The 22,046-nt window shown below is 37.2% G+C and overlaps 1 protein-coding gene across 7 annotated transcripts in view; it reads left to right on the top strand.

Annotated features, from left to right (window-relative positions):
• Positions 1-22,046, top strand: part of TTBK2 (tau tubulin kinase 2) — a 156,633-nt gene that overhangs the window by 79,371 nt on the left and 55,216 nt on the right. For all 7 annotated transcript variants that reach the window (XM_055088289.1, XM_055088286.1, XM_055088288.1 and 4 more), the window contains 4 exons: positions 2,349-2,422; positions 8,308-8,448; positions 10,172-10,276; positions 20,239-20,304. In XM_055088289.1, coding sequence (XP_054944264.1) covers positions 2,349-2,422; positions 8,308-8,448; positions 10,172-10,276; positions 20,239-20,304 — 386 coding nt within the window. The remainder of the gene's footprint in view (positions 1-2,348; positions 2,423-8,307; positions 8,449-10,171; positions 10,277-20,238; positions 20,305-22,046) is intronic.

The raw sequence follows: 22,046 nt of genomic DNA on the forward strand, positions 1-22,046 counted from the left end.
CGGCTCCCTCCCACTGGTGCAGGTCCCGTCCCTATTCTTTTGTCTATGTTTATTCTTTTTTCTTTTGCCCTACCCAGGTACGTGGGGAGTTTCTTGCCTTTTGGGAGGTCTGAGGTCTTCTGCCAGCGTTCGGTGGGTGTTCTGTAGTAGAAGTTCCACGTGTAGCTGTATTTCTGATGTATCTGTGAGGAGGAAGGTGATCTCCGTGTCTTACTCTTCTGCCATCTTGCCTCGATCATCTGTATTTATATTTTAAATCAGTCAGTGGACTAATTCTTTTTGATTGTTGGGATGTATTTCTTAACAGTCTATCAAAATTTGTCATTCTAGCTCTTGGTCTGTGACTTCCTATCTTTTTAGGCAAGCTTATTCACAAAGATTGCCCTCATTGTCTCATGTTCCATTTACTCTTTAACCCATTATAGACTAGATTCTGCCCTTTCTACTCACTAGTGACTTACTAATTTTTTATATTAATGAGCACTTCTCAGCCTTTCTATAGTATATGTCACTGGCCACTTCTACCTTAAAATGCTCTTCTTTGGATTCTGTGATCTGTATCCATTTCTCATAGTTTGCTCTCAGGCTGTTACTCTGTTTCCTTCATGGGCTCTTTTATTTCTGCTCATGCTTTAAATGGTTCATTTTCTGGAATTCTGTTCTTCAGTTTCTTTTCTTCTCATTATTTATTCTTTCAACTTGGAAATCTTCCATTTATGTTTGTAGTTCCATCTGCCTTCCATGAACCAATCCTTCCCCAATGTATTTCTGGAGTTCAGCTTTTTGTCTCAGCACCAGGCTTGAAATTACAATTGTCTACTGAATTCAACTGGTTGTCCTCAAACTCAACATTCTTTTTTTTTTTTTTTTTTGGTACACGGGCCTCTCACTGTTGTGGCCTCTCCCATTGCGGAGCACAGGCTCTGGATGCGCAGGCTCAGCGGCCATGGCTCACAGGCCCAGCCGCTCCGCGGCATGTGGGATCTTCCCGGACCAGGGCACGAACCCATGTCCCCTGCATCGGCAGGCGGACTCTCAACCACTGCACCACCAGGGAAGCCCCAAACTCAACATTCTGACATCCCTTAAAATCTATGCAACCTACTATATTCTCTTATTTTGGTACAACTTTTACTTGTGCCAATTTCTAGTCAAAAACTATATCTTTAGTATCTCTCAGATTTATCCTATTTTTTAATCTATCTATAATACATAAGATTAAAAAAAAGGTTCAAACCCTTATTCTCTCTCTTGAGATATTGTAACTGTCAGCAGAGTGACCATTCTGCCTCCATATTTGACCTCTCTGTAGTCGATCTTCCTCATTGCTACCATAGTGATGTTCTAAAATGGAGTGTTTTAAGTGTTTATCTTTTAGATGCTTCTCACTACACAGCAGTAGTTTCCGAATACCTGGATGTTTCAAAATCATCCATGGCCTGTCTGATTTTGGGTCATTTAGAGAACTTTTGAAAGCTCATATCCTGTATCTTCTGCCACAGATTCTGAATCGGTATAAAGTTTAGGAGTTTTCAAAAAGTTTCCCAGATGATTTTGATAAGCAGCCAGGGTTGGAAAATATTGACTTATACATATGGTTCAGATTCCTTATCGTGGAGTCCAAGACCCTTGTGGATTTGGTGCCTGCCTGTTTCTCCAGCATCATCTCATTCTGTTCTCCCTCCCTTCATTCACTGTTCTCCAGCCTGATTCCCTCTTCTGGCCCTGGAATCCACCAGTCCTGATCCTCTTTTAGCACCTTTGTTTGCTTTTGCTGAATCAGGGGCAGGACCCTAGCCTCTGTCTGTTCCATCTCTGCTTCCCTCTGCATTCTAGCCATTAGCAGCTCCTTGGATTTCACATGTGGAACTCAGGTTGAAAACCACTGAGCAAATCCAAATCAATAAGGCCCAGAAAGATGAAGGGACTCACTGAGTCTGTAATGGTGAATGGCAGACCATATCTAAAATTCAGGGTTTATATTCCTAACATAGTTCTTATTTATTGCTTTTCTGTGCTTTCAGATGTATCATGTCTGGGCAAGTTGATCTGAAATGACCTCTTAATTCTTTCCTTCCTAAATATCATTCATTTGTTCCCTCATTTATTTATTTATTTATTCATTTAGTAAACATTTATTTGACTACACAAAGAGAGCAGTATAGGATATGGAGGGAGATCGGTAGACAATTTGAATAATACTAATCTCCTGTCCTTAAGGTTCTTAACATAGGCCCTTTACATTCAATCATAAAATACTATACAGAAAAACAAATTATTAATTTTTAAGAAGAGAAACTGTAGTATAACCTTTTCTACTGTCTTCTTTCTTTCTTTCTTTTATCCAGGGAAAGACCATGTTTGTAGATTTATTGGCTGTGGGAGGAATGATCGATTCAACTACGTGGTCATGCAGTTGCAGGTAGGTTACTTTGAAAATGTATCTTAAAATTATCCAGTTTTGATCAAAATACCTAATTATAGTAGATATGAATAAAATTAACAACATTCTTGGTATCATCTCAGAATGTTTTATACTATGCAGATGGAACTTTAAACAGACCTGATAACAGATTTTTCCAAAGATGGAAGGGTTGTCTCTGTCAACTACTTAGTTGATGCATATCTTCATTGATTATCATCATTGCAAAGTTTTTGATCCGCACATGGATTGCTGGATATAATATGAGTTTTGTCTTGTCCCTGTCCCTTCCTTCTCCACCTTTCACTACCTTAAGGGCTCTAGTTTTCCATTTTCACACGTATCAACCTTGACTGCTTGAAAATTTAAGAATAAGGTGAGATAATGGAGAAATGCCATTCCTCTTTCTCTTTATCATTAACATAGCTCTGTTCCCCTATCCTTTAGATGGAAAGTGGAGTTGGGTTGGGTAGCAGATGCAAGAAATTCAGAAAGGGAGCATTGAAGTAATGACTACAGCAAGGAGAAGAGGGAAATCATCCCATTCTGTCTGACACTGCCTCTGCCCCTGAATGAACACACACATACACACACACAAACACACAGAGCTCTGAACCTGTAGTCACCATCAGTGTGTAAAAGCCATAGTTCAGGGACTTCCCTGGTAGTGCAGTGGTTAAGAATCAGTCTGCCAATGCAGGGAACACGGGTTCAATCCCTGGTCCGGGAAGATCCCACATGCTGCAGAGCAACTAAGCCCGTGTGCCACAACTACTGAGCCTGCGTGCTGCAACTACTGAAGCCTGTGCGCCATAGAGCCCATGCTCCGCAACAAGAGAAGCCACCACAATGAGAAAGCCTGCGCACCACAATGAAGAATAGCCTGCGCTTGCTCCGACTTGAGAAAGCCCACTTGCAGCCACAAAGACCCAACACAGCCAAAATAAATAATAAAAAAATAAAATAAATTAAAGGCCATGGTTCACTTTGCTGCCTAGTTTAGGGTTCTCAGGGTTTCCCTTCATCTTTAGCAAAGTTTATTTTAGGCATTTGGTTCTTTTATTATTTTTTTTCAACTTAGCTACATAGTAGTGATTTCAGAGACATAGATCCTGGCCTAAATTCTTCCTCTTCTTTTTTCCCTCAGCTATCCTTCAGCATTTGATTTAGATCTATAGATATTAATCTCCTTGCAGACTATAGCCTTAAAGTCTTTGAATCATGTGATTCACTACTCTTGAGCCAGCATAGTTTTGTTTCTTGAAGTAGCTATCCCTGTATCTTTTTAGGTCATTAGTATGGACCATTCTGTCTTTACTGTCTTTCACTCTGACCAATAATAATATAACTTTTTGTATGCTATTTTATAGTTTTCTTCTGGATTTATCATGCATCTTATTTGATCCTTATCATATCCCCTGAAGAGGATAGGACAGGTTTTATCCGCATTTTGTAAATGAAGAGACTTAAGCTTAAGGAGGTTTGTGGTTTGCCTGAGACTGACTAACTTGATGGGTGTTAGGACTTGATGGAAGCCTGAGGCCAATATTCTTGGCACAATAAAACTATTTTTGTCTTTAGGCTACTACTGACTAGAGAACATGGACAGTCCTTTCTAGTCTGCAGTCTCTCTCTCAGTCCTAGCATATACTCGGTTTTATTTTATTTGCACTTACCTTAATCTCACTTTCTGGAAATGGGAAGGCTCCTAGTCTGGGAGAACTAAGGAGACTGGTGTATATCAGATAACGATGGCTTTTGTGACCTTTGGCAAGTGCCTATGGACCCATCCAAGAAACTTTCGATTTGACTTGCATGCTGTATTTTTTCCTGTCATGAGAAAATTAACCCACCGTTAACCTCCCATCCCTACAGTTATGGTTGACTTGATTTGAGGCAAGACTAAAGCTGGTATAACTGTTCGAGGGTTCTTTCTCTTATTTGACATATTGAAGATGACTGCTGGGATTTCCCACATATATTTTAATAAAATTTATATGCTCAGACCCAGCTTCTCACTGACATTTCTAATTTTTTCTAAAAACCCTCATTGTTCTGAAGTTAACTTCAGTCTTTTTCTCCTGGCAACTCAATTATATAATATCTGCCGTTAAAAATTTTAAGGAATAATCCTGTTTCTCTTGTAGAAATTCTACCTATTTACCATTAAAATGGGTCTGAAATCTAATAGGGTTCAAGCAGTCACACATGTTTCTTTTCTCATTTCTACTAGCAAGACCTTGGCCAGGTCTCATTTGATATCCTGTCACTATTGAGGCTTTACACATGATCATTCTTAGTATAGCCAAAGGGTGATATTTTGTGATAAGCATATCACCTAGGAAGGGGTAAAAATGTTTTGAATCCTGTAACCAGTACAGATATAGATCTAGATTGCCTAACATCACGACTGCTATATATTTTTAAACTTTTTATTATTATGGAAAAAATTAAACAAACAAAAGTAGAGCAAATAGTATAATGAATATCCATGTACTCACCACCCAGCTTCAGTAATCATCAATATATGGCCAATCTTATCTGAGGTGTAGTCTTCCTTTCCTCTCCTTCCCCAGATGATTTCAAAGAAAATCCAAGGCATATTTTATCTGTAAGTATATCAATATATATTTCTAAGAGTCAAGGATTCTTTTTTTCCCACTGTTAACCATAATGCACAATAGTATCTTAATAACATCAGTTATCAAGTCAGTCTTTAGATTTTCTTGATTGTTTCTCTCCCTTATGTCTTTTATATTTCTTTTACTTGAATCTGGTTCCAGACAAGGTTCACACATTGTATTTTGTGCATACATATCTCTTAAGCCTCTTTTAATCTTTAGGTCCCCTCTCATGTTTTTTTCTTACAGTTTTCTTTTTGTTGTTTGTGTTGTCATTGATAAAAACAGAGTCATTTGTCATGCGGAAGTTTCCATATTCTGGATTTTGCTGATTGTCTCCATGTGGTGATATTTAACATGTTCTTCTGTCCCCTGTATTTTCTATAAACTTGAAATTAGATCAGATTCCAGTTATGTTTTATTTGGCTAGAATACTTCAGAGGTGGGTTGTATGCTTCCTATTTATATCACATCAGTAGGCAGTGTCTGGTTGTCTCTCTTTTAGTTGTGTTAAGATTGATCAGTGAGGTTTCGGGGCCATCAGCCTCTCCATCCATTTTAAAGTTCCCAGTGGTTTTTCTTTTAGGTTTTATCAACCCATTAGTAACCACTGCCTAGATTCATTACTTCAGTGGGGTTGCAAATGTACTGTTGTAATTTTATAATTTCTTCTTTATTAGCTGGAATTCTTTAAAAAGCACTCCACCAACTATTAGGTTATCCTAAGGTACATTTCACACAGAAGGGAAGGACTAATGTTTGATTCTTTTATTTAAAAGTTTTCAGAATATTGAGTTGGTTCCTCAATAGGGAACTTTGATAGCATCCTTACTTTCTGATTCCTCTTAATGAGAAATGGTATTTAGAGATGACAGTCTAGATGCTATGGGTGCCTGCTGCAATTGGTTTGGTCATTGTTTTAAATTCTTTTCAAGTGGATAGGTTCAGGATTTTTTTTTTTTAAAGAAAAAATATGTCATAGCTCATACTGATATTTCCAGTTCAAATTTGTGGCGATAGAATTGCTGGCATGTAACTTCTTTGATTGTATATTTTCATCTCTTTGCCTAATATATGTAGATGAAATGACATGGTTAGAATTTACATGAGAATAATCCAGTATATGTGTGTAGGAAGGGAGATGTGTGTTGCATATGGGGAGGGGAGGAGTGGATAACAGATGAAACAAGATTGCCCATTAATTGATAATTGTTAATTCTGGGTGATGGATAGGTATATGAGAGTTCATTCTTTTTTTAGTGGCTGCATAACAGTCAGTAAGATGACTCAACCATAATTTATTTAACCATTTCATTTATTGATGGATGTATAGATTGTTTTCAGTTTTTATCTATAACAAATAATAATCACCTTTAATATATACCCAGAAGTATAATTTGGTGGATCAACCTGCATGTATGTACCATGTTAATAATTCTTTTCCCCATACCCTTGCCAGCTTTGTTTTTATCTTCTCCGATTTTGTTAATTGATACCTTAGATTTATGTTTTAAAAGATTTAAAATTTAAAAAGCATTACTAATATCATAAATACACTTTAGTTGATTTCCTTTCAAAAACTTTTATGATGGCAGAATTTGTTTACAAATAAAGTTCCAGTATTACCTTAGGTATATATTTGGCAGTCAAAATACTGATTTTTGAAGAAAAAAATTATTGAAATGCTAATAAAAGTTATTAGGTACTCTCATGGGATTATAAAACTCATTGCCCTAGATTATCAGTCATTTTACATTTGCTGAGGATGTAGAGAACAATAAAATAAATTCCACTAATATTAAAAAAATAATAAAAAAAGTTAACCACCAATTAATGCTGTGGGAAAACTGCATTTTTAAAGAGGATATGAAGTATTAAAGGCTCCTGACTTTTCTGTAATTTTTCAATTCTTGTATTACTTGATTACTATTTAATATTTTATTTTAAATGGTATTTAAGTCACTTAAGAATTTATTACTTTTTCAGAAGTGAATTAACTGTCTTTAGTTGAGGTAGTGGTATTAGTGGTATTAATCCCAAACATACACTATAAAATTTGGGGTATATAGAGATTAGGATGTTTAAATCCCCTTGTGATATAGGAGCCAGTTTCCCTTCTTTGGGAGGTGGAACTCTGCAGCATCCTAGCCTGCTCTTCTCATCAGATTGCTTGTTTGTTACCTATGCAATAAGGAATCTTCTGGGTAGAGCAGCACTGTGCAGTGGAAAAAGAACCCTTTCCAGTCAAACAGACTTAGATTTGAAGAACAGTTTTACCTTAACAGGTCAGCATTATTTAAAGTCTCTGAGCCTCAGTTTCCTCATCTGTAAAACAGGAATAACAACTTCTATTTAGGGTGCTAAGGACTAAATACAGTCATGAATGTAATACATCTGGCACAGGCTAGATAAATTCATTGCTTTTATCTACTGCTATAAGTAATAGAGTGTTTGTTTCATATCATTTTTATTTATAATAACAGTAATTAGCATTTATTGAGTACCTAGTGTGTGCCAGACAGTATTCTAAACACTACATGGATCTTGTTTAATCCTTACAAAACAGTGTAAGGTAGGTATTATGGCCCCATTTTATAAGGAAACTGTGACACAGAAAAGTTAAGTAGTTTGTATAGGAATATGTTAGGCAATAATAGGAATTACTGCCCTGTGTATGTATCTTTTTTAAGTAATCAAGACTATATTTTGTTATAACATCAGTGACAAAGGGAAACATGACGACTCAGAAACATATTATAGACGTAGAATAGACAAAGACAAATATTGTATGATATCACTTATATGTGGAATCTAAAAAATACAATAAACTAGTGAATAAAACAAAAAAGAAGCAGACTCACAGATATAGAGAACAAACTAGTGGTTACCAGTGGGGAGAGTGGAGAGGGGGTAGGGGCAGTATAGGGATAGGAGATTTTTTTAAAGGGTTATTATGGCATTATATGAAATAATGTGTGTGAAACTTCAGAAAATTGTGAAGTTCTATAGAATTTAAAGAATCCTTCGTTCAGAAAAAAAAGTTAAAACATAATATGTTTAAAAAAACTTTGTTTATTCTTAAATTTCTCTGAAATGTTCATGCATTATCTTAAGAGAATCTCTTCTCTTGAGTGAGAGGCTCATGATTCGGGTAAAATTCTTGCTATTTCAGTCAAAACATTTTTTGATGGTAAATGAGCAATTCTCTACTCTTCTCTTATACGTTTAGTACAGTACTTGAAAGTGTTTATTTGGTTTCCACAGGGTCGGAATCTGGCGGATCTACGCCGTAGCCAGTCCCGGGGCACATTCACCATTAGCACTACTCTTCGTTTGGGTAGACAGATTCTGGAGTCTATTGAGAGCATCCATTCTGTGGGATTCTTGCACCGAGACATCAAACCGGTAGGGGGCCTTTTCCTCCAGATCACAGAATGAGTTTGCTTGGTACTCTTAATCTTATGATGGGACACAGTAAATTACAAATGTAGCTTTCTATATTAAATACAAGGTAGTATTTTAATTTCTGTGGCAAAGATGTAAACTTAAAGTACATGTAACTTGCCTTTTAATTTTAAAAAAATGATAATTACAAACTATAACTTATAATAAAGAGCTTTTCTCATACAATGAAAATGTTGCTCAGCAGCCAAATTAAAAATTATTACTGCTTCACTATTATTATTATATGTGTTAACATTGTCAATTACTTAGCCTTACACCTAAATTAATAGTTACTCTTTGGATTTCTTTTTCCTGATATTGGTTAAAAATATATACATATGTTACTTTTAGATGTTGGCATTGTGTTCTTTGAACTATTTCTCAAGTGACAAATTATACTTATAAGAAACCATCAATTATGAAAGAGCTTGCTTTTTCTCCTGAGTGCTACAGTGCCAATATATAGTATTTTTTTCTATTCTGTTTTTTCTTAGAAATTGTCATTTCTGTAACTGTGAAATATGTCTTTATTTTCTCTTTCTTGGTTTTTTTTTTGTGTGTGTGGTACATGGGCCTCTCACTGTTGTGGCCTCTTCCGTTGCGGGCACAGGCTCCGGACACACAGGGTTAGTGGCCATGGCTCACGGGCCCAGCCGCTCTGCGGCATGTGGGATCTTCCCAGACCGGGGCACGAACCTGTGTCCCCTGCATTGGCAGGCGGCTTCTCAACCACTGCGCCACCAGGGAAGCCCTCTTTCTTGGTTTTTGTATTACAAGGGGAAATGACCCATTTCTGATATGCTGTATTTACTATAAATTTATCATATGTTGTTGCAGTTGAAAATTATTTCCATCTTTTGCTACATGATTTCTAAAATTAAACAGTTTACATGAAAAGGCCAACTAAAATTAACATAGTTGAGTCAGACTTAATGTAACGTAGATTTCTCCTGCTTTTATTTTTATGTCAAGTTAAACGTCATTATTTGAGAACCATGGTGATTGAAGAGTTTCCATTTTGATTAGAAAGCTCCCTAAGTAGAACAGTATTTTAAAATAAAACAGTATTTTAAAATAAAAGCTAACAATTCTATAACAATTTGACTTTAAAAAAAAAAAATAAATTCCCTTATATACCTATCTTTGCAAGTTTGTGGTCATTTAATGTTACATTTATTTTTATTAAGGGAAGAATGCAGAGTGTATTTTCCTTAAGTCTGTTTTGAAATGTGTCCTTGAATTGTATTTTAATTTTTACATGTAGTGAAATTCAGGTTCATGATGCTTATAGGAAATTCATTTCAATTTCTGAACTATGTATTCTATTTTGCTCACTCCTAGTTCCTCCCATTTTAAAAAGTAAGTAGTGACTAAATCATTTGTGACTTAGACTAGAATTTCAAGGAACTTAGAGTACTGATTCCAGTTAAGTCAGTGTTGTGTTTTATGTAAATTTATAGTCACATAAATTTTTTGTTGCTCAAAGTTCACCTGATCCTAGGCATTAATAGAACCCAGAGCAAAATTATGTATTAATATCCAGTAAACATCATTGACTAGAATAGTATATTTGGGACATGTGTATTATATAGAGTTTAAATAGAAGAATTAAAATAGAGGAAGGATAAGGTATAAGGACTAAGTATAATAATAATATGTATATTTTCCTTCTTTATTTTTCTAGTCAAACTTTGCCATGGGTCGCTTTCCTAGTACATGTAGGAAATGTTACATGCTTGATTTTGGCTTGGCTCGACAATTTACCAATTCCTGTGGTGACGTCAGACCAGTAAGATTTTTCATATTATTATTAAATATTTGAGAATTAACTTATTATTTATAGTATCACACTTTTTAAAGAAATGCTAATTATGTATCAGAATGGATGTCATCCAAGAAGTATCATATAGATTTTATGATTACTTTATAGATGGTGTTAATTAATTTTATTATTGAGAGTTGTGGCTTTTAAAAACATGTACATTAGACGCAGATTTAGAGTGGTCTTAATAAGAACACACATTACCGCTTTAGCATCAAGGGTCTTTTTTGCAGTCTGAGTCTCTTTGTACATCCTGTACTTCTATTTCAGTTACTGTATTTTTCATACCCAGAATTTCCATTTGGTTCTTTTTAAAAATTTCTCTTTAGTGATATTCTCTATTTGATATGGCATTGTAATTATACTTTCCTTACTTTTTTAAGTAGGGAAAGCTTTCCTTTATTTCTTTGAACATATTTATAATGCCTACTTTGAAATCTTCTGTTATTTCCAACAGGAGAAGAATGTAGTCATTCTTACAGTCAGTTTCTGTTGTCTACTTTTTTTTTACATGTATGGGTCACACTTTCTTGTTTCTTTGCATGTCTTATATTTTTTTGTTGTTGGAAACTGGACATTTTCGATAATATATTATAGCAATTCTGGGTACTGGTCCTCCCTTCCAGGGCTTGTTAGTGTTATTTGCTTATTTATATGTTTAGTGACTGACTACATTATTTTATCCTTCCCCCCTATCCCAGCACATAGTGTTAAGTCTCTCTTGTTGCCCCTCAGGGAGGTGCAGCTTTGGGTCTGCCCATCGTCACCCTGGAATGACAGTGGTACTGGTAGGGCTCTCCTCCACACTTTTTCTGACCACATCCAGTTATTAAACCTGCTGATTGCTGGCTGATTGCTCTGTTGCTTAAAACAGTGCCCCAAGACGTACATTCCTTGACAGACTAATCCAATCAAATTGTGGCTCCTAAAATGGAATAGTTTTGGGGTTTTTTTGGCCGCTGCTGCAGGCTTGCAGGGTTAGTTCCCTGACCAGGATTGAACCTGGGCCCTCAGCAGTGAGACCACAGAGTCCTAACCACTGGACTGGCAGGGAATTCCCTTCTGTGGTTATAGTTTGATGTTTGTTCTGACCCCAGAAGGGCTCCCCCACCTGTCTTGTTCCGCTGGTTCTCACCTGGCCAGCCTGTGGTCTAGGCTGTATCCTCAGATCCACAAATCCTCCCAATTCTCTTTACTGTAACCTCCACTATTTATGAGAGGGTCTTAAGTTTAATTAACTTCACTGTTGCAAATGAAATAAGTTCCTTTGGGAAGAGATTGGGAGATAATCTTTTTTACGGCGTTCTTCTGTCTGCAGACAAAATCTCTGACTGAGGGCTCTGGAGTTGGGGGTGAGGACTATGGCAGACTTCTCTCTGAGTGACATCCTCTCTTAGGAGCAGGGCCCTCTGGTTGAGATCGGGACAGTAGCCTGAGGTCTCTTGGCTTGACTCTCCTGGCATGGAACCACTGCTTCATGAGCCAGGAGAAGGGCTTTTGGGGCCCCAATATTTTCAGCACACCATGCCCAAGGTAGAGCCTTCATTCCATGAGTGGAAGCTGGGTGCAAGAAAGGGGCTTCTACCTCTGTACCACGCTTGCCCATGACAGCCTCCTTAGCAACAGGCAGCTGGGAGAAGATGAGAAATGCTGAAGTCCTGCTCCTACACAAAGAAAGCCCTCTGGCTGGGAACTGGGGAAGGAGGGAGCCCTGTGTTCTCTGCTGCAGCATCCTGGAGTGGAGCCACCCCTGCTGATCTGGAAGAGAGGAAGGAGGGGGAGAGGTTTTGGTTCAAATACCATAGCCTCTAGCTTTTCTTACTGACTTTTCATGAATATGAAATAGCTGTTTCATCATTTGTTGTTTGCTCGAAGGACCATTTCCAGAGGCTATGGTTATTTTTTTAAAATTATTTTTAACAGTTTTACTGGGGAGCAGGTCATTAGAGCTCCTCATATTGTCATACTGGCAGTTGATCTCCCCCTACAGTTCTTTAATGTCTACTTTTTTTAAATTTATTTTTTAATTGAGGTATAGTTGATACAATGTTGTGTTATAATGTCTACTTTTATACTTTTTGTTTCACATTGGTACTGAGTATGATTTTCATTTCTAGCAGATTAGTTGCACAGAAGTTGAAACACTGGTTTTGAATGAGCTAACTATATAATAATAGACGTATATACAATAAATGTAAATTATATTTAAAATATAGGCACATGAAAGTTTAAGCACCTAGAAATTATAAGAGAATCTTTTTGGTTCCAGTGAAGGTCTTGCATTAATAGATAGCAAGGCAGGTGATGAATTTGGGTCCAATGCAGTTTATTAGACTTGAATATATTTCTGGAGTCTTATTTCTATTCCAAGTATCTTTTTTTTTAGTTTTTAGAATATTATGAAGTTATTATTTATTCACTTATAAAATACTTATTAAATGAGCACAGATTATGTGTGAGGCATGGATCTAGGTGCTGGGACTGCAGCGGTGAACAGCAGACCAAAATGAGGTTCTTATGGAGGTTATATTTTAGTGGTGAAGACAGATAATATACAAATAAATACATAATTTTAGATTGTGATAAATTCTACAAAAAAACCCCAGCAGAAAGCAGGGTATTGACATAGGGAGTGATGGGCAGTGAGGCTAGGAGACTGTTTTAGAGGTATTAGTTAGAAAAGACTTCTCTAAGGAGGTATTGAGTTGAGAGTTGAATGAAGTATGAGAGCGGGCTGTGTGATTTTCTGGAAAGAGAGTGCTCCAGGCAAAGGGAACAGCAAGTGCAGAGACTCTGAGGCAGAGTAAGTTTGATATATTCGAGGAAAGGCCATTGTGGCTGTAGCATGGCCTAGCATAGTGTGGTGGGTAAGTGGAGAGAGAGACGAGGTTTAGGAGGTTGGTACGCCCCAGAATGTGAATGATTTTGCCAAGAGATGGATTTTATTCTAAGTGTGATAGGAAGCAGGGTTGTTGCATAATATGTTACATGCTCTGTCAATAAGCTAACTATAGAGTTATATACAGAAGTAGGTTATATTTAAAACGTAGCCACATGAGAATTTAAGTGCCTTGAAATTGTGAGAAGACTATCTTCAGTTCTATCAATGTTCTTGTATTAATTGGTATTCGGGCAGGTAAAGAATTTAGTTCCTGTGTAGTGTATTGGATTTGAATTATGTTTCTGGAATCCCACTTCTATTCTGAATAGCAGTTTTTCAATTCTTAGGACTTTTTTTTTTTTTAAATCACTCTGTGAAGAAGAGATTATTGAGAGCAAGAGTAGAATCAGAAAGACAAGTTAAAAGGCTAATGCCATGGTCCGGTGGTCATTGCTGGTGGCTGGGACTTAGGGCATTAGGGTGATACAATGAACATGGTGGAAAATGCTTATATTTAGGATATATTTTAAAGATGTATTTAACAGAACTTCCTTCTGGATTTGATACTGAAATGTGAAGGGAAAAGAAGAGTCAAGAATTACTTCTAAGTTTTTGTCCTGAAACCATGATAGAGATGAAGGCCAAAGAGTGGATTTGATGAGGGAAAAATGGAAGTTCTCTTTTTTTTTTTTTTTAAAGCTTTCTTAGTTGTTTTTTTTTAATTTTTAAAATTTTTAAATTTTTGGCTGCATTGGGTCTTCGTTGCTGTGCATGGGCTTTCTCTAATTGCGGTTAAGTGGGGGCGGTACACGGGCTTCTCATTGCGGTGGCTTCCCTTGTTGCGGAGCACAGGCTCTAGGCACGTGGGCTTCAGTAGTTGTGGCTCGTGGGCCCTAGAGTGCAGGCTCAGTAGTTGTGGCACATGGCCTTAGTTGCTCTGCAGCATGTGGGATCCTTCCAGACCAGGGATCGAACTCGTGTCCCCTGCAATGGCAGGCGGATTCTTAACCACTGCACCACCAGGGAAGTCCCCGGAAGTTCTATTTTCTAAAAGTTAAGTTTAAAATGCCTCTTAGAGGGCTTCCCTGGTGGCGCAGTGGTTGAGAGTCCGCCTGCCGATGCAGGGGACACGGGTTCGTGCCCCGGTCCGGGAAGATCCCACGTGCTGCAGAGCGGCTGGGCCCGTGAGCCATGGCCGCTGAGCCTGCGCGTCCGGAGCCTGTGCTCCGCAACGGGAGAGGCCACAACAGAGGGAGGCCCGCATACCACACACACACACACAAAAAATAAGTAAATAAAATAAAATGCCTCTTAGATTCTAGATGGAAATAATAAGAAGTTGACTTGATATAGTAATCTGTAGCTCAAAGGAGATATCAGGGATGGAGATAATATAAATTTAAGAATCATTTGCTCCCAATGTTTAAAAATAAGTGGTAGGACTTCCCTGGTGGCGCATTGGTTGAGATTCTGCCTGCCAATGCAGAGGACACAGGTTCGAGCCCTGGTCTGGGAAGATCCCACATGCCGCGGAGCAACTAGGCCCGTGAGCCACAATTACTGAGCCTGCGCGTCTGGAGCCTGTGCTCCGCAACAAGAGAGGCCGTGACAGTGAGAGGCCCGCGCACTGCGATGAAGAGTGGCCCCGGCTCGCCGCAACTGGAGAAAGCCCTCGCACAGAAACGAAGAGCCAACACAGCCAAAAATAAATAAATAAAATTTAAAAAATAATAATAATAAAAAAATAAAAATAAGTGGTAATTTTAAAAAATGGAACTAGGTTAGATCAGCTAGGGAAAAGGTATAGCTAGAAAAGAAGAGAGGTCTGAGTCTGAGCCGTTGAGACACTTTAGCAATTCGATAATGGATAGAAAAGAACTATGAATTAGCAAAGAACAGTGGGGAGGAGGATCGGCCAGTGAGGTAGGAGGAAAATCAGGAGAGTGTGGTATCTTGAGAGCCAAGTGAAGAAAGTGCTTCAAATATGTGAGGTGCTACTGATGCTACTGATAGGTCAAGGAAGGTAGGAACTGAGAACTGATCATCTGGATTTGGCAAGATGGAAGTGACTGGTGACTTTTATAAAAGTGATTCTGTAGAGCAATGAAAACTTAATTGGAGTAGGTTAAAGAAAGTGTTGGGGAGAGGATGTGGAGAAAGGGAATATAAGTAAAACAAAGAAGTAGTTGTAAGGGAAGTAAAATCCTTCCCTCCTTCTCTAGTTTATTTTTTTTTAATGTCAGCTATTATAGCATGCTTGTGTTCTAATATTAGTAGTGCTCCAGGAGACATGAAAAAAATTGATGATGTAGGACAGAGCAGGAACAATCATAGGAGCCAAGTTCTTGCAAGCTGTTAGGGGAAGGAATCCTGGCACAATGGTGAGGATAGCCCATTATTAGAGCAAGAACATGTCTTCCACAGTAACTGAAAAAAGGTAGAATAAATGGACACAGATGCAGGTAGGCATTTAGATTTGGTGGTGGAAGTTGAAGTTCTCTCATGGCTTTTATTTTCTCAGTGAAGAAAGAGACAAGGCCTTTTGCTGAGAGTGCAAAATGGTGTTGGAGGTTGAGGAGAGAAGAGCATGTGTGAAATAGTTATCATGGAAGGGGAGAGAGCAAACTGACTGGGAAAATATAATAGATTGCTGGGCTGTGCTGAAAACTCATTTGAGTATGATGGTAATTTAAGGTAAGATTGTCAGTACAATCTTTTTTCTCCTTATACTTTTAGCTGCTTGTTTAGAGGTACAGTTTAGTCTATGAATTGAGTTTAACCGGAGTTGGGGTCAGGTTAGCACTATGGAAGAAAGAGGGAATATCATTGTGGTCGAATGTAGCCCAGGCTGTGTAAGGAGTTAACTTTCCCTTTATTTATGTGTTAATAGCTAGTTCCTTTTAGAGTTTTTATGCCAGTAGGATTTCATAATTTTCTTTAAAACTCTTAAATCTCAAGTAAAATTACTTTCTTACTTTTTGGATCATAATTATGATTGAAATCATTTTCTTATATTGTTCCACTAATATAAAATCAAAAGTTGCCTGGGTAGATTTCTTTTATATAGTACAATTTTGTTTATTTATTGCTTTTAAGAAACTTGAATTGAGTTGCTTGGATTCTCTAGGTATGCCATCATGTTATCTGCAAAAACCAATATATATATATATATATATATATATATATATATATATATATATTTTGCCTTGCTATGTGTATTCTAGAAGAGTGTAAAAAACATATATAAAAATTTTAAGGAAGAATGTCAAAACATCCATGGCCTCCATCTAGGTTAAGAAATAGTTCCTTACCACCTTAGAAGTGTTCTGTGGGTCGGTCACTTCCTGATCACATCCCTTTTCCTTCTTTGAGCTCCTTCAGTGGAGCTTACTGCGAAGATGGAAGTGTCTGTATGTGTACTGTCTTATATGGTTGCCACTAGCCACATGTGGCTATTGAGCACTTGAATTGTGGCCAGAGCAAGTGAGGAACTGAATTTTAAATTTCATTTAGTTTTAAGTTGCTATTATAGTGGCCATTGCAGCCATAACCTACATTCTATATTTTGCATTAACCAGTACCTTGATTTGCTTTCTTCTTTCTTCTATAGACCTGAGGGTACTTGTTTTGGAGTATGGAGCAGATTCAGGGAGCTTTTGTAAAGTAGTACAGTTATCATGTACCCTTCACCTAGCTTCCCCCAATGATGACATCTTACATAATCATAATACATTGTCAAAACTAAGAAACTGTTACTGGTATACTATTATTAACTGAAGTACAGACCTGAGTCAGATTTCACTATTTTTTACATACACTTTTCCTTTCAGGGGAGGGGTGGTATATGAAATTTTATCACACATATAGATTCATATAACCAACAGCCCAATCAGGATATAAAACTATTCCATCACCACAGAGAAACTCCCTCAAAACATAAATGTGTATTTATTTTTCCAAACTTATGATATAGGATCGTCAGTCAGAAAGCATTACAAAGGGAATGATGGATCCTATCTGTTACACTAGTGATACTAGCAAGTTGTTTATGTGGTTGGTTTTGAGAGCCTCTACTGGTTTTTTTTTGTTTGTTTTTTATGAATTTATTTATTAACTTATTTTTGGCTGTGTTGGGTCTTCGTTGCTGCGTGCGGGCTTTCTCTAGTTGCGGTGAGTGGGGGCTACTCTTGTTGCGGTGCACAGGCTTCTCACTGCGGTGGCTTCTCTTGTTGCGGAGCACGGGCTCTAGGCGTGCGGGCGTCAGTAGTTGTGGCACGTGGGAGAGCCTCTACTGTTTATAACCTTTAAGATGTATTAGTTGTATCAAATAGGGGTGTGAGATAAAAAGGAGTTGTGTGTGTCTCTGTATATATATTTGCAGTACTTTGGTCCATATGGTTTTGGAGTTGAACTTCTATTTACTTAGTGATTTGAATCTGTATGTTCATGTTTTCCCTCCTGGTTTAGAGGATGCCCCAGTTTCTTTAGCCCTTGAGCTGGCATCTTACATTGGCCCTTTGTGTCTAAGCTCTTGGAATGCCATGTTTTCTCCTGCTGCTTCCTTCTTAACCATTCAGCTGAAACTTGCAGTGCCTAGGGCTATAGTGTCCTACTTAAGAAAAAATTTTAAATGTTACCATTCCAGAATTTCATCTATTTTCTTATTTCCATTGAGGGTTTTATTACATAGTTCTCCATGCTTTTTTCCCCTCCTGATCCTTTCCTTTTGGTAGCAGTAGGTCTAGGCTTATACCTCAAGTCCTTCCCTTCTTCTGGATTTATTCTCCTAGGAGCTCATTCTGTCTCTGACATTCATCCCCGCCTTTGCTGCTTCTGTCCTTGTACTAGTCTTGTGGTTTCTTGTTTGGATTATTAAAATAGTTTCCTCACTGGTCTCCCTACCTTCTCCTTCCAATCTATCCTTTATACTTGCAGAGGAGTAGACATCCCAAGCACTTCCTCAATCATGTTACTTCCTTCCTTAAAATTTTTTTATGAATTTCATTTGCCTCTACCTTCTAAGCCAAACAACATATGACATTTAGGGCCATCCTTCATTTGATTCCAACATACTTTTCCATTATTTTCTCTCACCATTTGCTTCAGCCATACCAAATTCTTTTCCCTAACACTTAACAGTACTGGGCCTCTCCCGCTGCGGAGCACAGGCTCTGCACGCACAGGCTCAGTGGCCATGGCTCACCGGCCCAGCCGCCCCACGGCATGTGGGATCTTCCCGGACCAGGGCATGAACCCGTGTCCCCTGCATCGGCAGGCGGACTCTCAACCACTGCGCCACCAGGGAAACCCTGCCTATTTTTTAATCGGGTTTTTTTTTTTGATATTGAGTTGAATGAGCTGTTTATATATTTTGGATATTAACTCCTATTGGTCATATCATCTGTGAATATTTTCTCCCATTCAGTAGGTTGTCATTTCATTTTTTCAGTGGTTTCCTTTGCTGTGCAAAAGATTTTAAGTTTAATTAGGTCCAATTTGTTTACTTTTGCTTTTGTTTCCTTTGCCTGACAGATTTAAAAAATTGCTACAATATATGTCAGAGTGTCTGCCTCTGTTTTCTTCTAAGGATTTTATAATTCTGGTCTTACATTTAAGTCTTTAATCCATATTCAGTTTATTTTTATATATGGTGTGAGACAGCGATCTAATTTCATTCTTTTACATGTAGCTGTCCAGTTTTCCCAGACCACTTATTGAAGAGACTATCTTTTCTCCATTTATATTCTTGCCTCCTTTGTCATAGATTAATTGACTGTAATTGTGTGGGTTTATTTCTGGGCTCTCTATACTTTACTATTGATCTATGTGTCTATATTTTTTGTGCCAGTACCATGCTGTTTTGATTACTGTAGCTTTGTAGTATAGTCTTAAGTCAGGGAATGCGATACCTTCAGCTTTCTTCTTTTTTCTCAAGATTGCTTTGGCTTCTAGGTATTTATTTTAATAAAACATGCTCTTAGGTTACTAACCACTCTCACTTTTTACTTTCTTTTTCTTTAAAGATGTTTTTAAACATAAGTTTTGGAAATATATTTATATGGTACAAAAATAAAAGAATTAAAAATTCATCAAAAGTAAACACTTCTGCATTTTGAAAAAACAATATTAAGCAAATGAAAAGTCAAATCACAGACTGGAATAAAATATTTGCAAAACACACATCTGACAGAGGACTTTATATCCAGAATCTATAAGCAACTCTCAAAACTCAATAATAAAAAAACAAACCTATAAAAATAAGCAAAAGATTTGGATAGGCATTTCATTAAAGAATAGATACTACAGATGGCAAATAAGTACATGAACAAGTTCTGAACATCTTTAGTTATTAGGGAAATGCAAATTAAAACCACAGCGAGATACCATTACACAGTAATTAGAATAGTTAAACCTAAAACACCAGACAATTCTAAGTTCTAAGGAGGGACAGAAATCAGAGGTTGCCAGCCAGACACTGGGAGTCAAGGGAGGAGATTGACTATAAAGGGCATTAAGGGAACTCTTGGGGTAATAGTACCCAATAATTTAAATTTATGAATATGTGAATTACATGTGCAGGGAGAGGTACAAGTTGCCACCGTCTTTGAATTGAGTTTGTATGATATAGCCAAGATACAGAGAGGCTGGCATCTTATTTTACTTAGACCTCATGGTCTTAATATACTTATTTGTAACCAGAGCCTGAATATTAATGTATATACTATGATGCTTGTCATGAAAGCATTTATGTTTTCTAATGTACAGAGTTTATTTGTCATAAATCCTACTTTATTTTAAAATGGTAGGAAAAAATGGGAGTCATTGATAACTAAAATGGGACTCATTGATAACTAATATGTTTTAAACATATGATTTAGAGATATTCTCTCTCTAATTTTTATAATTTCACAATTATTTTAAAAGTTAGAAATTTAAGTAGTGTTTTCTTAACAATAATACACGTTTCTCCCTTCTACTTCATGGGCTCAAGTGTGCTGAATCTTATGCTATTTAAAGCTCAGTTACTATTCTTTGCTTGGTTTTGTAGCCTCGAGCTGTGGCAGGCTTTCGAGGGACAGTTCGTTACGCATCAATCAATGCTCATCGGAACAGGGTAGGTATCTGAACTAGAATCGTGGCTGTATAAGCATGCTGATGCTTGAATCAGTTTGACTTCTTTACATTAGAGTACAGAGGTGTGGAAAGTGCTTGGGAGCAGAAGGAAAGGTGTTAGAAATACTAACGCATGGTATGGTGTATAGTGGATAGATAATAGATGTGTGCAGCTGCATAGAAAATAAAATTTAATTTGGCAGAAAATATAACGGCTAATTATATATATGTCTATGGGGAATCTTGTGTCCTTAATTAGATATAAGTATTAAATTTACTATAGAATTTTGAAGAAAGAAAATATCTGTGTTCTATTTCAAGAAGTTATTTGGGAATTCATACTATCAATACCTAATGAAGGAGGTCATTTTATCTGTAATATACATCTAATCTGTGATATCCCCTCTCCATCAAACTTTTGTTTTCATGAAGATCTAAAGTATAGCAACTTAAAATTTTTATTTCATCTTAGTACATTATACCTCTCCTCTTGGATTAAATTAAAAAAATTTCTCTCTCTTTTTTTAACTTTGATCCTTTTGTTTTGCTCTAAAAATTTTTTTCCTCATCCTGAACCTTAGTTATGAATAGGAAAGGTGGGTACTTTATGGATTCTCAACTCTTGAACTTGTTTGGACAGAGTTGAGAAATATAACAAATGATTCCTTGATAAAATAAAGAGAAATCTTTTCTTGGTCTTTTGTTACCTTATTCTTGTTCTGTGAAACCAAAACTGCTTTAATAAAAACTTGACCAGGACTTCCCTGGTGGCACAGTGGTTAAGAATCCTCCTGCCAATTCAGGGGTCATGGGTTCAAGCCCTGGTCTGGGAAGATCCCACATGCCGCGGAGCAACTAAGCCTGTGTGCCACAACTATTGAGCCTGCGCTCTAGAGCCCGTGAGCCACAACTACTGAGCCCGTGCGCCACAGCTACTGAAACCCACGTGCCTAGAGCCTGTGCTCCGCAACAGGAGAAGCCACTGCAGTGAGAAGCCTGCGCACCTAAACGAAGAGTAGCTGCTGCTCACTGCAGCTAGAGAAAGCCCACACACAGCAACAAAGACCCAACGCAGCCAAAAATAAATAAATTTTAAAAACAATAATAACTTGACCAATGCTAAATGTAATAGGAAGAGAATGCTGTGGTTTTATATGCTATGCTTCAGTTAATTTGGTTTCTTAGGATGTGATTATAAATTGAAAATAGGAAAAGTATTTTTATCAGTGTGTAGCACTCTGCCGGGCATTTTAACTCATTTGGTTTGATTCAGTGTTGCTTTATTTTAGGGTATTTAGTTAATTATTCTACCTTGAAAAGAAAGTACACATCCTCCAGATAGATTCTTGCAAAAGTTTAGAAGTACTATGCTTTCTAATTAATTCTGTTAAAGAATATGTCCACATTGGAATCTTTGGAATAGGACGTTCTTTTTGAGATAAGCATAAACATTTTCAGAGATCATAATAGCTATATAAACATTTTCAAAATAGCTACTAGAAAGAGATTTATATATATATATATATATATATATATTTTTTAATTTGAAGAGTAGAGATTTCTTCTAAAAGCCTTTCCAGCATAGAGTGCTCTAGCAGTTGCTCTGTTAACCTGCTTATTAATCTTGGTAGAGAAATTTGATAGTGTATATCAGTGGTTCTTACCCTTCTTTTCTGCTCCCAACACACCTGAGGAATAGAATGCTTTACACAGTAACAAAGCTTCACAACAGTGATTGTCAGT

The sequence above is a fragment of the Physeter macrocephalus genome, chromosome 11 (genome assembly GCF_002837175.3).
Source record: "Physeter macrocephalus isolate SW-GA chromosome 11, ASM283717v5, whole genome shotgun sequence".
In the NCBI taxonomy this organism is placed as follows: Eukaryota; Metazoa; Chordata; class Mammalia; order Artiodactyla; family Physeteridae; genus Physeter; species Physeter macrocephalus.